General features: G+C 35.8%; 1 protein-coding gene across 1 annotated transcript; it reads left to right on the top strand.

Annotated features, from left to right (window-relative positions):
* The first annotated feature begins 425 nt into the window (after positions 1–425).
* LOC120163333 (disease resistance protein TAO1-like) lies at positions 426–5,491 on the top strand. Its single transcript, XM_039173303.1, has 4 exons — positions 426–1,027; positions 1,111–2,188; positions 2,621–2,899; positions 2,977–5,491. Exons 1-4 carry the CDS (start codon positions 531–533, stop codon positions 5,278–5,280), a joined length of 4,158 nt encoding a protein of 1,385 aa, XP_039029234.1. The 5' UTR covers positions 426–530; the 3' UTR covers positions 5,281–5,491.
* The last annotated feature ends 10,692 nt before the right edge of the window (positions 5,492–16,183 follow it).

Raw genomic sequence — 16,183 nt, 5'->3', positions numbered from 1 at the left:
GTGTTTGCTTTCAATTATTTGACAATGAATACTTAGATATTCTACAACTGTTGGTGTTTGAACCTTAGATCTCTAAGATAACAATAACTATCAATCACTGAGGTCATTTAGTTCGTGCAATTTTGTATAATTATTTAAATTCAAATGTTAAAATTTTAATTTATTTTAAATGATTCAAAATGGAGTTGATATGTACAACTAACTTTAAAATGATTACTCAAAAAAATTTAAAATGATTTAAAATTTGTTGATCGTTTCAATTCTTAAAATCTCTAAATATTCACAAAATTGGTTCTTTACCTTGAATCCACCGATTCATTCCATTAAGCTTCAAGGAAAGAGCTTGATTTATTGGTCCAATTAAATTCCTCTGTAGGCAGCTTCCTGGAAAATACCGGAAGATTGGTTTTTTTTTGACGCGTTTCTGTGAAAAGGAATTTAAAGTCCTTTTATTCGCATCATCATTTCTTCCTCTCTTGCTATCTCTTGTCTCTGTCTATTAATCGCAGTATCCATTCTCTTTCCTATTCATGGCTTCTTCTTCTTCTTCTTCTTCTTCTTCTTCTTGTCATTTGATGTATCAAGTTTTCTTGAGCTTCAGAGGTGAAGACAAGCGCCTTAACTTCACCAGCCATCTCCTCAAAACTCTGAAAGACACTGGCATGAACGTCTTCTTCGATGAAGATAAGCTGGAGAAAGGGGAGCAGCTTTCACAGGCACTGTCCCAAGCAATAGCATCCTCAAATCTCTCAATAGTCGTCTTGTCTGTCGACTATGCTTCTTCCAAATCATGCTTAGCCGAACTCTGTGACATCATGGGTCGCAAGGGAACTCAACAACATACTGTTCTTCCCATCTTTTACCATGTTGATCCTTCTCATGTCCGAAACATTGGTGGAAGTTTTAAGGCATCCTTTGAAGAGCATGAATCGAATAGGCCACTTGATGAAGTGAATCGATGGAGAGATGCCTTCGTTGAAATCGGCAAATTAAAAGGGTGGCATATACAAGGCGGCAAACTCGATAGGTAACCATATACACTTATACATATTTTATCTTCTTATATTCGACATGTCTTTTGACTATTATTTTGTGAAAATGATTTCTCAGATCTGAGGCTGAATACATCGAAGATGTCGTTGAGTATGCCATAAAAGAATTGAATAGTAAGTCTAAAAGTGTTACTACAGAATTAGTTGGAATAGATGATCAGAAAAAAAAGATCTTGCAGCTAATCGAGGAAGAAGATAGTCGAATAATAGGACTTTGGGGAATGAGTGGTATTGGCAAGACTACCCTTGCTGAAGGTGTCTATAATGAAATCTCTCCAAAGTTTCAATGTCGTTGCTTCCTTCAAGATGTTAGAGAGAAAATAAAAAAACAGGGGAAGGAATCTTTACGAAATGAACTTCTTTCCGAACTATTGAACTCGAAAACATGTGTAGACACCCCCTCCATAAGATCCGTCTTAACCCAACAGAGGCTCAATAATATAAAAGTAATCGTCGTCCTTGATGATGTTGGTGACTCAGAGCAGATAGATCTTATGGGTGTAAAACATTTTGGTGATGGAAGTAAAATTATCATAACATCCAGAAATAGGCAAGTACTTACGAATGGAGGAGCTAACAAAATACATAAGGTGATTAAGTTAAACGAGGATGACTCTCTTCAACTCTTTTCTACATTTGCATTTAAGTCGTTGAATCCTGCTCCTGATTTTCGAGATCTATCGAATAATTTTTTGCGGTACGCCCAAGGCAGTCCACTTGCTCTTAAAGTTTTGGGTTCTAAACTTCATAAAAAGTCTAGAAAAGAGTGGGAAAGTGAGGTGGACAAGCTCAAGGAATATGCAAAAACAAAGATTTCACAGATTTTGATGAGTAGTTTTGACGAGTTGGATGAACAAGAGAAGAATATATTTCTTGATATAGCATGCCTCTTGAAAGGGGAATCCAAGAAAGAAGTAGAAGAAATTCTAAGTTGCTTATATGAGGGTGCAATGTGTGGAATAAGCGATTTGCTTGATAAGTGTCTAATTGAAGTGGATTCCAATGGGGTGATTTGTATGCATGATATGCTTGAAGAGATGGGAAAATACATTGTTCGCCGAGAATCTAAAGATCCTGGAGAGCGCAGTAGGTTATGGAGTCTTAAAGACATGATCCAAGTGCTCAAATATAATAAAGTAAGCATTAGTTGTATCTATATTCCTTTTTTTCTCCATATTTGTGTGATTTTAATTGAAATTTATATTTGATATAATGTCAATATATAAGTTAATTTAGTTATATGTTTGTATCTGTCAAATTGTTTCAAATATTTTAACTATCATTTCAAAAAGTAAAATATTTATTTACTCACTATACATATAATGACCAATGTTTTAGGGTATAACATGGAATCTACTCAAGTTTTACTGTGTTAGTGAAATACCTAATTCGTTGTTTATGAAATAGAGAACGTATTTGTATTGTCTAAAACTTTCAGTAATAAAAAGATATGCCTGATTAGTCTAAGCGTTTCTTGGTATAATTATATTTTGTAATGAGTAATTTTAATGAGATGTTCATATAATTTTGTCTGTAACGAAACTCGTTAAATTGTTTCTTGTTATTAGGTGAATAAATCAATTGAAGGAATAAAGCTTTTCGTGAGTCGACTTGAAGACCAGCTGTTACTATATTCTAGTTTTGAGAAGATGCATAATCTTAGATATATCATCCTTTATACATGTTCGTTCTCTGTTACCAGTGTATCTTTTTCTGATGAGCTAAGGTATCTTCATTGGGACTTTTGTCCCTTGAAATGCTTATCATCAAATTTTAACCCAAAGAATCTTGTTGTGTTGAAACTAAGAGAGAGCTTCATAGAACAACTTTGGAAGGAAGATCATCAGGTATTTCATTTTGTTTTTATTTTCGATACATCCAAAATAAGTGGATAATGCAATTATTTTATATTTTCAATGTACAGGATCTTGTTAATTTAAAGTCAATTGACCTTTCTGGTTGCAAGAGTCTGAGGAAGATCCCTAATCTATCAGGAGCCATCAACCTTCAAAGCCTTTGCTGCAATGGGTGCGCAAATTTGGTTGAACTACTTTCCCTTGACCAGTTGGTATCTCTTGAAAGCCTTGACCTTGCTGGTTGCAAGAGTCTGGGGAAGATCCCTAATCTATCAGGAGCCACCAAGCTTCAAAGCCTTTGCTGCAATGGGTGTGCAAATTTGGTTGAACTACTTTCCCTCGACCAGTTGGTATCTCTCGAATGCCTTGACCTTTCTGGTTACAAGAGTCTGGTGAAGATCCCTAATCTATCAAGAGCCATCAACCTTCAAAGCCTTTGCTGCAATGGGTGTGCAAATTTGGTTGAACTACTTTCCCTCGACCAATTTGTATCTATTGAATGCCTTGACCTTTCTGGTTGCAAGAGTCTGGTGAAGATCCCTAATTTATCAGGAGCCATCAAGCTTCAAAGCCTTTGCTGCAATGGGTGTGAAAGTTTGGTTGAACTACCTTCCCTCAACCAGTTTGTATCTCTTGAAATCCTTGACCTTTCGGGTTGCAAGAGTTTGGGGAAGATCCCTAATCTATCAGGAGCCATCAAGCTTCAAAGCCTTTGCTGCAATGGGTGTGCAAATTTGGTTGAACTACTTTCCCTCAACCAGTTGGTAGCTCTTGAAAGCATTGACCTTGCTGGTTGCAAGAGTCTGGGGAAGATCCCTAATCTATCAGGAGCCATCAACCTTCAAAGCCTTTGCTGCAATGGGTGCGCAAATTTGGTTGAACTACTTTCCCTCGACCAGTTGGTATCTCTTGAAAGACTTGACCTTTCTGGTTGCAAGAGTCTGAGGAAGATCCCTAATCTATCAGGAGCCATTAAGCTTCAAAGCCTTTGCTGCAATGAGTGTGCAAATTTGATTGAACTACTTTCCCTCAACCAGTTGGTATCTCTCGAAAGCCTTGACCTTTCTGGTTGCAAGAGTCTGGGGAAGATCCCTAATCTATCAGGAGCCATCAAGCTTCAAAGCCTTTGCTGCAATGGGTGTGAAAGTTTGGTTGAATTACCTTCCCTCGACCAGTTGGTATCTCTTGAAAGCCTTGACCTTTCTGGTTGCAAGAGTCTGGGGAAGATTCCTAATCTATCAGGAGCTATCAAGCTACAAAGCCTTTGCTGCAATGGGTGTGCAAATTTGGTTGAACTACTTTCCTTCAACCAGTTGGTATCTCTTAAAAGCGTTGACCTTGCTGGTTGTAAGAGTCTGGGGAAGATCCCTAATCTATCAGGAGCCACCAAGCTTCAAAGCCTTTGCTGCAATGGGTGTGCAAATTTGGTTGAACTACCTTCCCTCAACCAGTTGGTATCTCTCGAGTGCCTTGACTTTTCTGGTTGCAAGAGTCTGAGGAAGATCCCTAATCTATCAGGAGCCATCAAGCTTCAAAGCCTTTACTGCAATGGGTGTGAAAGTTTGGTTGAACTACCTTCCCTCGATCAGTTGGTATCTCTTGAAAGCCTTGACCTTTCGGGTTGCAAGAGTTTGGGGAAGATCCCTAATCTATCAGGAGCCATCAAGCTTCAAAGCCTTTGTTGCAATGGGTGTGCAAATTTGGTTGAACTACTTTCCCTCGACCAGTTGGTATCTCTTGAAAGCCTTGACCTTTCTGGTTGCAAGAGTCTGGTGAAGATCCCTAATCTATCGGGAGTCATCAAGCTTCAAAGCCTTTGCTGCAATGGGTGTGAAAGTTTGGTTGAACTACCCTCCCTCAACCAATTGGTATCTCTTGAAAGCCTTGACCTTTCTGGTTGCAAGAGTTTGGGGAAGATTTCTAATCTATCAGGAGCCATCAAGCTTCAAAGCCTTTGCTGCAATGGGTGTGCAAATTTGGTTGAACTACTTTCCCTCAACCAGTTGGAATCTCTTGAAAGCCTTGACCTTTCTGGTTGCAAGAGTCTGATGAAGATCCCTAATCTATCAGGAGCCATCAAGCTTCAAAGCATTTGGTGCAATGGGTGTGAAAGTTTGGTTGAACTATCTTTCCTCAACCAGTTGGTATCTCTTGAAAGCCTTGACCTTTCTGGTTGCAAGAGTCTGGGGAAGATCCTTAATCTATCAGGAGCCATCAAACTTCAAAGCCTTTGCTGCAATGGTTGTGAAAATTTGGTTGAACTATTTTCCCTCAACCAGTTGGTATATCTTGAAAGCCTTGACCTTTCTGGTTGCAAGAGTTTGGTGAAGATCCCTAATCTATCAGGAGCCATCAAGCTGCAATGGGTGTGAAATTTTGGTTGAACTACCTTCCCTCAACCAGTTGGTATCTCTTGAAAGCCTTGACCTTTCTGGTTGCAAGAGTCTGGGGAAAATCCCTAATCTATCAGGAGCCATTAACCTTTAATCACTTAAGTGATATTACTGTATAAGTTTGGTTGAACTACCTTGGCTCAACCATTTGGCATATCTTAAAGAGCTTAGGCTAGAGGAATGTCATAATCTTAAGAAGTTTCCTGAGCTCCGAAATAATTTCTCTGAGTTAGATTTAAGGTACACTGAAATACAACAAGTGTCGGATTCGATTCAGCATCTTGTCGGACTTAGAAAGTTGAGTTTGAGTCACTCGAGGGTGGAAAATGTATCGAGCAATATTTCAAAGTTGGAATCCCTTAACGTTTTGGAACTTGAGGAGTGCAAAAGGCTTAAAACACTCTTAGAGCTTCCACGATTTCTGGGGTGCTTGAATGCAAATTATTGCACCTCATTGGAGAAAGTATCCTTCACCGATCATAATTCCGATTCATTCTTCTCTTTAGATGATGGTGTTGATACTCCTCTTGATGAAAAGGCTTCCATGTCATTCCTTTATTGCCCAAACCTGAATTAAGATTCAATTAAAAATATTGAGAGAAACGCGGTGCTTCAAATTCAATCCCTAGCACAGAGATGGGCAAGCAGGCAAGGGAGGGGTTCTTTTGGAAATCAATTGATTTGTTGTTTCCCAGGAAATGAAGTTCCAGCAAATGAGTTTGAGCATCGAAGCGTTTATCGTAGGATTAATTTAAAGATAGCCCCAAATGCGTGTAGTGGGAGCAGATTCTTGGCATTTGCTTTATGCTTTTTGCCTAATCTCTGGTTTGCAGACGGAGGTGTTGGATTTATCTATAAATACCAACTGACAGCTGTCAGTGGTGAAAAGCTCATGGGAGAGAGTAGCGTTTCTTGGAGATGGGACAGGGGCTACATATACAAAGGTCATGTGTGCATTGTGTTTAATAAGGATATGATTATAAGAGAGAATGATTATGAGGAGGCATCATTTGAGATCTACAACAATGGTCAACTTGGTAGACAATATGAAAGGGTGAAATGGGGTGTTCATGTATTTTATGTGGATGCAGAGAGTTATAGCATTAGTGATGTGATGAGTTGTGATATAAAAAAGAAGATTTAGCTATGTTGGTGGTGAACAAGGGGATGGAGGGACTTTTCACTTCTTTTAATCTTTGTTTGTGTATGCAGATACAACTTCACAATATTGCCATCCAAATGCATTGGTAAATTTCCAACTTGAAAACTACTCTTACTTTGTGATTCTGATTAGGGTCCTTAAGAATTTAATTGCTTCTGATGCCAGTAATGCAGAAGTTATAACTATCAAAGTAATTGATAATAGACTAATTAGAAATTAAGACAAATGTGAAATTTTATTTATTAAGGTTGTGATCTATAGTAACCACGGATCCAAAAAATAATTTTAAAGATGAGAATACATATATATTAACAACGTCGTAAAATATTTGTGCATGATGGACACAAAATAAAATTTCAAGACGGAATTGACCGATATAATAAATAATTAATCGAAGAAAATTTAAATTTCAAGATGGACAACAAGACGTGTATCTGTCGCTGTCCTTAAAATACATATGATGTATCTTTGATGATCAGTTTATGGATGAGTTCATACACTTTCATATTTAAGCTTTTGTTCTTATAATATGACACCCTGTTTTATATGACAATCTTTGAACCATAAATCAAATTAATTTTATATGACTTGAAATTTACATATGAATGTCATCCTCTGACTTCAAATATTACGAGTCGTTTTTTATTAGATCATTTATTAAATGATTAAACAAACGCTGATTTTGTGGAATTAAAATGAATCGTTCACCTAACCTTTGAAATGTTGTTTGTTTTTCCTTTCTTTTTTATACTTCTTCATATAATAAATGTAGAAATATTATAAAACAAATGAACCGTAATTTATAAGTAAACATGACAATGATCTTATCTTTATAAAAACCTTTCTTCATAGAATTAAATGCAAAAATTTATATTCCCACCCGACTCCGATCCGATCTGAATTTTTTGAGTATAAAGCTTCGACCGACCCAACCCGATAAAAAAATTAAGGACTTAATTTAAAAAGTAACAGTTTTTTTTTAAGAAAATTACATTATTATCCTCAAGTCGGGTCGGAGTTTTTTCACCCTCCACTCAAATCCAACTCAACCCGATATTGCATCTTAAATATCTAACCCGACTTGACCCAAACCCGATTTAAAAAAAAGATCCAGTCGGATCGAGTTAAAACTCGGTTAAATTGACATCCCTAACAATACTCATTTATTGTATTTAAAATCAGACTAATATTTTAGTAAAACAATGAAATTAATATTAGATCTAATTTTTTAAAAGAATAGTAAATGATGAAAATGGAATAAAATTAGATTTTTCAATGGGCCGTTTATTCAAAATTTAATTAGTAAAATCCTAACTTCCAAAGCACATGATTACTAAATCAAAACTATTGTCCGATGAATAGAACGGTTCAAGATCCATGCTTTTATGTACACGTCTAATTAGTATGACCGTATCAACAATAGTTAAAACTACCAAATCAACTTTCATTTTCATATATATATATATAATAAGAAGATGCCCCATCAATTATTAAACAGCAAGTCAAACCTTATAGTGCAATTATTCCTTCGTACCATTTACATAATGTATAAATTGATAACACAGTCAAGGATGGAAGTGCAACTATTCCTTCATATTATCTACTTTATAGGGTGTTTTTTGAAATTTTGAAATTTTGAAATTTTGAAATTAAGAATTTTTTTAAGAATTTTTTTATGTATTATTTATTAGTAATTTGTTTTCGGACCCTTTAAAATTTATAAATTTGTTCTCTTAAAATTTTAGAAGTTTGTCCCCTAATATAAAATTATGTGTCTGTCCCTGAACACAATCGTGATTGGATTAGATAAAACCAATTAACAACTTCGTTTTTAAACAATATAGAGTAATTATAATGTAGTATGCTTTCAGAATTCTTTTTAGCTATTGATAACAGACATACTTCAAAGACATTAACTCAAATTTAGATTCTATAGATAAAATAACAACTCATATTACTACTCATACTGCTTAATGAGTCCAAACTAACTAATAACTCTCCTCTCATATTCATACATGGCAAAACTTATATATATACCAAAAGACATGATTCCTTAATCACACGTGGATGGACATGGGACCTGAACTCGATGGATTCTGATCTAATTCGACCTGATAGAGTCAGATTTTTAGAAAAATTTAAGGTGAAAAATACCTGACTCGACATGATAGAGTACATTTTTTTTAAAAAAAAATCGAGTTCGGGTCGAGTTTTTCAAAAGTTATATCCGGTAGGGTTGGGCCGGTTTTAGGGTGAAAAATACCAACCCGACCCGAAAAAATTGTAATTTTACCTTATATATTTAGGAATAATTGCTTTTATATCCCTTTTTATATTATTTTCAATTAAATTCATATTTTTATTGAATAAAAATATATTTTTAATAAATATATTATTTCAAATCGGATCGAATTCATATTTTATCTAAAAAAATACGGATTGGATAAAATGTGTATATTTTTCGAATCGGACGAACAAAAAATCCAACCGGCTTAGTTTGACCAATTGTTTTAGAATAATTCCCTCTTTGCATAAAGTCAAACAGTAAGAGTTTTTATTATTGAGCAGGTATTTATATATATTACTAAATCAAATATTGTCAATGTTCTTAACTGATTATCACATATCAAATGGACTTTCATTTTCGCACTTGTTTGTAGGCCGGATCTTGCCTTCTAATTCTAATAATTAAAATAATAGGCTATGATCGTTTTCGTTTTTCATTGTTTAATAAGTAAAATTATTCGCAAAACAAACAGTTTGACGTGGTAATTATTGTAAACTTTTAATATATTAGGGTAATGAATATTTCCATAATATAACCATGCTCGATGTTTATGTTCCCTACCATATTAAACGTAACATTAAAAGTTAGATAATCAAAATAAAAAGGATTAAATATACAAAAGGGCCAACGTATGCCAGATTTTCTAGTTTAGTGCCCAACGTTTATTTCATTCCAGTTTGGTACCTAACATTTTATTTCGTTACTCGTTTAATTGTCAACGGCGTTAATTTCCTCGTTAAGTGACACATGTCACAACCTGGTAATTTTAAAAATTTTATTTAAAATTAAAAAATTAAATATATATATATATATATTTAAAGAAGAAAACACATTTTGAAATAAACCCAAAACTTTGAAAACCTTCATTTCAACCCCTAAACCCACGCCGGCCGTTACCTTTTGCCGTCGACGAAACTCCACCCGACCTCCCCTCCCCTCGGCAGTCGAAATCGCTTGAGATCGTTATTTTCATCATAGGGTTCACGGGGTATAAAACATTGATTCGTCATCGATCGGTCACGATTTCATGAGGATTTTGGTCGCAGAGGGGAAGGGAGGTCTGGTGGAGCTTCGTCGATGGCAAAAGGTGGCGGTCGACGTGGGTTTAGGGGTTGAAATGAATATTTTTAAAGTTTTGGGTTTATTTCAAAATTTGTGTTTTCTTTTTAAAATATATATAATTTTAACTTTTTAATTTTAAATAAAATTTTTAAAATTACCAGGTTGTGACACGTGTAACTTAACGAGAAAATTAACGCCATTGACGCCTTGGCACCTAAATGAGTAACAGAATGAAACGTTAGACATCAAACTGAAACGAAATAAACGTTAGGCAATAAACGTTAAATTTGAAGATACCCCTAAATGGGTTTAGTGGGAGCAGATTCTTGGCCTTTGCTATCTGCCTTGTGGCTGATCTCACATATGCGGAACGAGATCCTGAATTTATCTGTAAATACCAACTGACAGCCGCCAGTGGTGAAAAGTTCACAAGTGAGTGCCATGTTTTTGAGAGATGGCACGGGATGAAAAGTTATGACGCTTTTCCTGCGTGGTGGGGCGAGATCTGCAGTTGCAGGGGTGATCATTTGTTCATTCTGTTTAATCAAGATATGATTATACTAGACAATGATTACGAAGAGGCATCATTTAAATTCAACATCAAAGATGATATGTATAAACGATATAAAGTGAAGGAATGTGGTGTTAATATATTTTACATGGATACTGAGAATTATACCATGATGAGATGAGACGGGACAAATCCAACCAGAATTCTGATTCCCAAGAAGATGCTAATATTGAGGGAGCCGATGAAGTTTCTGCTACTGAAATAAGATCTGGGGATGAAAGAAGATTTGGCAATGATGGTGAAATAGGTGATGGAGGTGTAGACACTCATTTTCGTCCGGTCTTGTTTGTTTATTAGTCTACTATGTTATATAGTATTTATTTGCATATTATAAGTATATTTGTTACGTTTATATTTTATAATATATACTATAGTGGTATATACATTGGGTCCATGTATTACATGACACGTATAGTATATGTTTCTATGCATATTACATCATTATATATATATGTATATATATGTTACATTACATAATACATCTTTTCCTTTTTGCAGAAACCGACCCGAGACCCAGTCAGCCCAGCAGGCCAAGCCCAACACGGGAAGCAAGTGGAAGCTAGGGTTTTCATCTTTCCAGTTCAAGCGTCGCATAACTGGATCCGAACTGATCCAACGGCATACATGCAATAATGGCTAGGGTTTCCTCTCGGATGACAGCATCGCACATCTCGTTCAAGAACAACCGACGGGCAGAGGGAGGACTCTCGGAGAGTCCTCATTCCATCGGTCATCACCCATATCTCCGGGTTATCCGGCGCACAACCAAGCAATAAAACAGAAAAAAAAACAAGTTAGTTTTTTAGTCCAACTAGGAGACTAAAGCTAGCCGAAAATAAAGGGTTTGGAAGCCTATAAAGTCCTGCATCAAAAACATTCGAGGGGAGATTCGGATTTGAAAAAACCAAGGGGAGTGCACGAACAGAGGATACAAGGAGATTCGGGCATTCGAACAAAAAATATACGAAAAAATATATTCGAAACCCCACTAAAATCCTCATAGCATTCGAACCAAATACCAACAGAAGTAAAAAGATAGGAAAAGAGGAACATATATACCTTGGGTCGGAAGAACATCGAGAAGCCGAGTGGTCGCTGGAGCTATCTTTTCCCGAGAAGTATTATCCTAGATCTAGGATTTTCTGGTGAGTTTTTGGAGAAAGGAACTTTAGATTTGGTTTTAGGGTAAAAAGGGGATCATTTTGGTATATTTTTGGTAAGTTCCGACCACTATAGGCGGTGGTCGGCGGCGACTGCCAATGGCGGCATGCAGTGATCGGCTTCCCTCGATTTTTCTCCGGTGAGGGAGTTTTTAGAGAGAGGCGAGAGAGAATTCTCTCTTTAGAGAGAGAAACAGAAGTATGAAAATGAGGAAGAATGAGAAATTTGGAGGTGTTGTGGGGGTTAAATATTGGGATCAAAACGACATAGTTTTGAACCCCTTTTCTCCGTGTTTTTCAAATTTTTAGTGATAATATCAAGTTTAGTCATTTTCCTTTTGTCACACGCATGTTTTACATTTTTGTGATTAATTATAATTTAGATCATTCCTAGTTTGTAAAGATTGGTTTTATCTATTAATTAAATTTATGATGTATTATTTTAAGCCTATATTTTTCATTATATATATTTTAGTCACTAATTTATGTTTTTATTCGAATTTAGCCTAGGAATTTATGCATGTTTTATTTTAGTCACTAATGTAAATTATTTTCTTTTATTTCAGTATTTAAATTTTAAAATAATTTCATGTTAACCAGTCTTTTATTCGGTGTTTTGAAGTTATTATTGTTATTATTTCCTAAATTTTATTTTATTTATTTTAGAAATTAATATTTTCAGTATTTTTTATTATTTTTTTATTTTCACATTTTTCTTAATTTTTATTTATTTCTCTTGTGACATTTTTTTCACATTATTATTTTTATTTTTATCTTAAAAATTTTTATTTTTAATTTAATCTTCTAAAATTTTTCTTTTTGTTTAACATTCAATATTTTATTTTACCATCTAATATTTTGTTTGATTTTTTCAGTAATAATTTCAATTGATCAAAGGTAAGCAATTCGAATCGAATTTTTAAATTTTAATTTTCGTAATTAAGATAACCGACAAATTAATTGGTACCGAAAGGGCAGTTCAAGGGTGTTAATCCTTCCTTGACTGTAACCGACTCCCGAACCTGACACATTTATGGTAAAACGCAGATCATGTAAGACGGTGGTCAACAACAACAACAAAACCCAATTCCCATATGCAATGGGGTAAGGGGGAGGTAGGGTAGTAGGCTGCCCCCAACGCCAGGTTGAGAGTAGCTTCCGTGGAAGACCTCTGGAAGTCAGAAAATTAAAAATATAGATAAAATGCAATGCATGTATAAATAAATACATAGTTGAACAGTATTCATATGCAGTCATTAATATCATTAATATCATATGCGCGTCTGTAATGGGAAGTAATCCCTGCAAATAAATCCCTGCGAAAGCCATAAGGAAATTATCCTTTCGAGTTTAACTTAGTCCACATAAGCTTGTAATGGGCTTAGGACTAAGGGTCTGGCAAGCCCAATGGGGTACCAGCAAGGAGAACTCGGGTACCTTTCTTCATAACCTAAACAGGGAGACTACAGGGAATTAGAGCCCATCTCGAAACCCCATTTCAAAACCTAGGATATTTGAATTATCTCCTATTTTACTTTCTGTTCAAAGCATGCAAACTAGAAATTTATGCGGTTAGGACTTGTTCAAAATCAACCTACGGGATAAAGATCATGTCGCCTAAATAATTTTTTTAAAATGATATGTGGCGACTCTAACCATTCTATTCAAGTCAAAGCCTAATTTTGGGCCCAATCGAAAGACGGTCGCGATAGCTTGGTGACTTTGCTGGGGAAACGTAAGTGAGTTAGGCCGAAATTAATTTCCAGTTGTCTTTTTGAGCGAAAATTATAAATTTTAATTTATTTATTCGATTCCAATTATTTATCTTTAATTATCTTTTCAAATAAATAATTGTACTGACGATTTCTTTCAGTGGTTTCAGCTTATAAAACTTGTTTTTTCCATCTAAGACTCTATACCCGAGCTCCAAACCCCTTTTTTTAAGTGAGGGTGAAAGCGACGCTTTCATGGGAATTTATTCTCCGTATGGGCCTAGCAAGTAACCTTCGAGATTCATATTCCTTATGTCTTCGTGTGAATTTATTCTCTGTATAGCCATAAGGGAATTATCCTTTCGAGTTTAACTTAGTCAACATAAGCTTGTAATGGGCTTAGGACTAAGGGTCTGGCAAGCCCAATGGGGCACCAGCAAGGAGAACTCGGGTACCTTTCTTCATAACCTAAACAGGGAGACTACAGGGAATTAGAGCCCATCTCGAAACCCCATTTCAAAACCTAGTATATTTGAATTATCTCCTATTTTACTTTCTGTTCAAAGCATGCAAACTAGAAATTTATGCGGTTAGGACTTGTTCAAAATCAACCTACGGGATAGAGATCATGTCCGGGTAGGAATAATAAGCATGTGGGGTAGGACATTATTTTCATCATTATTCTGATTATTATATTTATCTCAGTAACTTTTTTCCTTTCATTTTTGTCTTTTTCTATTTTATTTTTTTATCATTTACATCATCCAAAAGAGGTGTTGATCTACAAAAAACGTGTTCGTTAAACATAATAATTTGCATTAATGGACAAAGGGGTTATAATACAAGAGATGAAAAGTTTAGAAGTCCGACTATAGTCAGAAAAGACTCAGAATGGATCGGGTTTACACCAAGCACATCAAAAGTCAAAAATGGGTTGGCAAAATTTGCAGGGGCATACAAGAAAAAGGTTACTGATCTGGAGAGTCCCTCAAAGAAAATAAGAACAAGATGTCAAAACCCTAACTGAGTTAAAGGCCATTATTGACGAATTCAAGAAGTAAGCAAGTGAGCTTCAGATAGTTTCATTCGATGGGGTTTTCAATGGCGCTTTCATTGGGAGCAGGCTCAGCTAAGAGTGAAAGCCAGAGATGCGTTTATTTTGAGACTTTTTGGAGCAATTATAAAAAACAGCTCGTCACTTGTACGGTTTAGCAGGAGAATTCGGAGCGGTTTGACACGGTATTCAACCGGTGACAGACGAAAGCAGAAGATGAGTTAACTTGTCAGAAGTTGTTCAGGGTCTATAAGACTTAGGGGTTTTTATCTCTTAAGAAATAACACTTTTGTCCCAATAAGGATTATTTATAATAATATACGTGTTTTTGGATCAATGCCTTAAACATTTCATGCATCATGCATTTAGACATATTTTGCATTTTGTTATTTTCATTTCATTACATTCACATTAACTAACAAGGGATGTCTCATAAAAAAAGAACAAAAATTGGACACACTGAGCTCGTTCAAAGAAAATACAATTAAAAGAGAAGCTTTGAAAGTAAATTGAAGTTACCTGAAGCGTGTCTGTAAGAAGATTCAAAGCGATGAATGAGATACTAGCGCGTGTTGACAAAATTGAGAAAATTCAAGAGCAACTCGTAAAAACCCAACAGGAGATGATCGATCAAGCAAGAAGATTTCAGGATGAATCAAGAGAACAAATGACCAAGTTAATAGACATGGTAAATATTGTGATCGATGGAGAGAAGCCACTAGTGGACACTATTTTAGATGTGACTATGAATGTTGGTATTGAAACTAAAATGACAGTGGCAAGAGAACCTGTTAACGAGTTGGATATTTCATGTCAGCTTCAAAAATAAAATGTGGTTGTAGAAGGTTCCACTGGGCCAACAATGAAGGAAAAGCTAATGAATGATGAAATTTCCCTTGTGAGAGATAAGCTTCACTCAAAGAAGAGGGTCATAGAAGAGGACCAAATGTTGACCAAGAAAGCTAAGAATGATCAACCGCTTATGATTAAAGGTTCTAACCATTTACAATCATCCAATCAAGACACTCAAGTTCTATCTATAAAGCCATTGTCAAGTAGTCTCTCGTCATGGGGACAAGATGAGAAGAAAAAGAAAGTGCATGGTTTTCAGTTCCCTCTTTTTCATTTTTCGCTTGAAAAACTACATTAAAAAATGCTCACAACAAGATTAGTTAAACCGGGATATGCCCAGCCACATTGGTCCCCAAATAAAAAGTGGACCTATAAGGAGATTCCTTGGATAAACTAGGATAGAACCCTAGTTTGTTCAGTTAAGGTTCCTAGCAACCTTGAGGATCCTTTAGAACAAGCAACTCAGGGGTACAAGGTAGAGGAGAAAAGGATCAACGTCCAAAGCTCAGAAATAAATGCTTCAACAGAGAATTCCTGTGAAGAACATAAGGCACAAAAGGATGAAAAAGGAAATCAAGCAGAATGACTTCCATGAATGTAATCCGAGACTAGCCCGTGGGTTTAAACATAGATGGGGCAGATACAGCCAGGAAGACACCTCAAACTGCTTCAACAGAGGATTCCTGCGAAAAACATAAGGTGCAAGAGGATATGAAAGGAAGTCCAAGTAAAAGGGCTTCCATGAATGTAGTCCGAGATTGGCTCGTGGGTTTAAGAATCAGTGGGACTGGCTCATGGGTTTAAGAATCAGTAGGACAGACGTAACTTTGAAGATGCCTCAAACACCTATATGAGATTTCCTGAAGGTAAGAGGGGTTTTGGGCAGCATAGAAAGTCTGAAGAATATTATGCCAATCACAGCTGCAATATGCGTTCAGGATCCAACCAAAACTATCATCACCAAGGAAAACCGTTTTGGATTTAAATTTGGGCCCAATTTCCAACCAGGAAAGGAAAAGCTG

The sequence above is a fragment of the Hibiscus syriacus genome, unplaced genomic scaffold, assembly GCF_006381635.1.
Source record: "Hibiscus syriacus cultivar Baekdansim isolate YM2019G1 unplaced genomic scaffold, ASM638163v2 tig00111440_pilon, whole genome shotgun sequence".
Classification (NCBI taxonomy): domain Eukaryota; kingdom Viridiplantae; phylum Streptophyta; class Magnoliopsida; order Malvales; family Malvaceae; genus Hibiscus; species Hibiscus syriacus.
This window is presented reverse-complemented; position numbering and strand designations above follow the sequence as displayed.

Coding starts and splice junctions, on each gene's coding strand:
- LOC120163333 (XM_039173303.1), top strand. CDS start 531: ATGGCTTCTTCTTCTTCTTCTTCTTCTTCTTCTTCTTGTCATTTGATG. Junction 1,028..1,110: donor CAAGGCGGCAAACTCGATAG/GTAACCATATAC, acceptor ATGATTTCTCAG/ATCTGAGGCTGAATACATCG. Junction 2,189..2,620: donor AAGTGCTCAAATATAATAAA/GTAAGCATTAGT, acceptor TCTTGTTATTAG/GTGAATAAATCAATTGAAGG.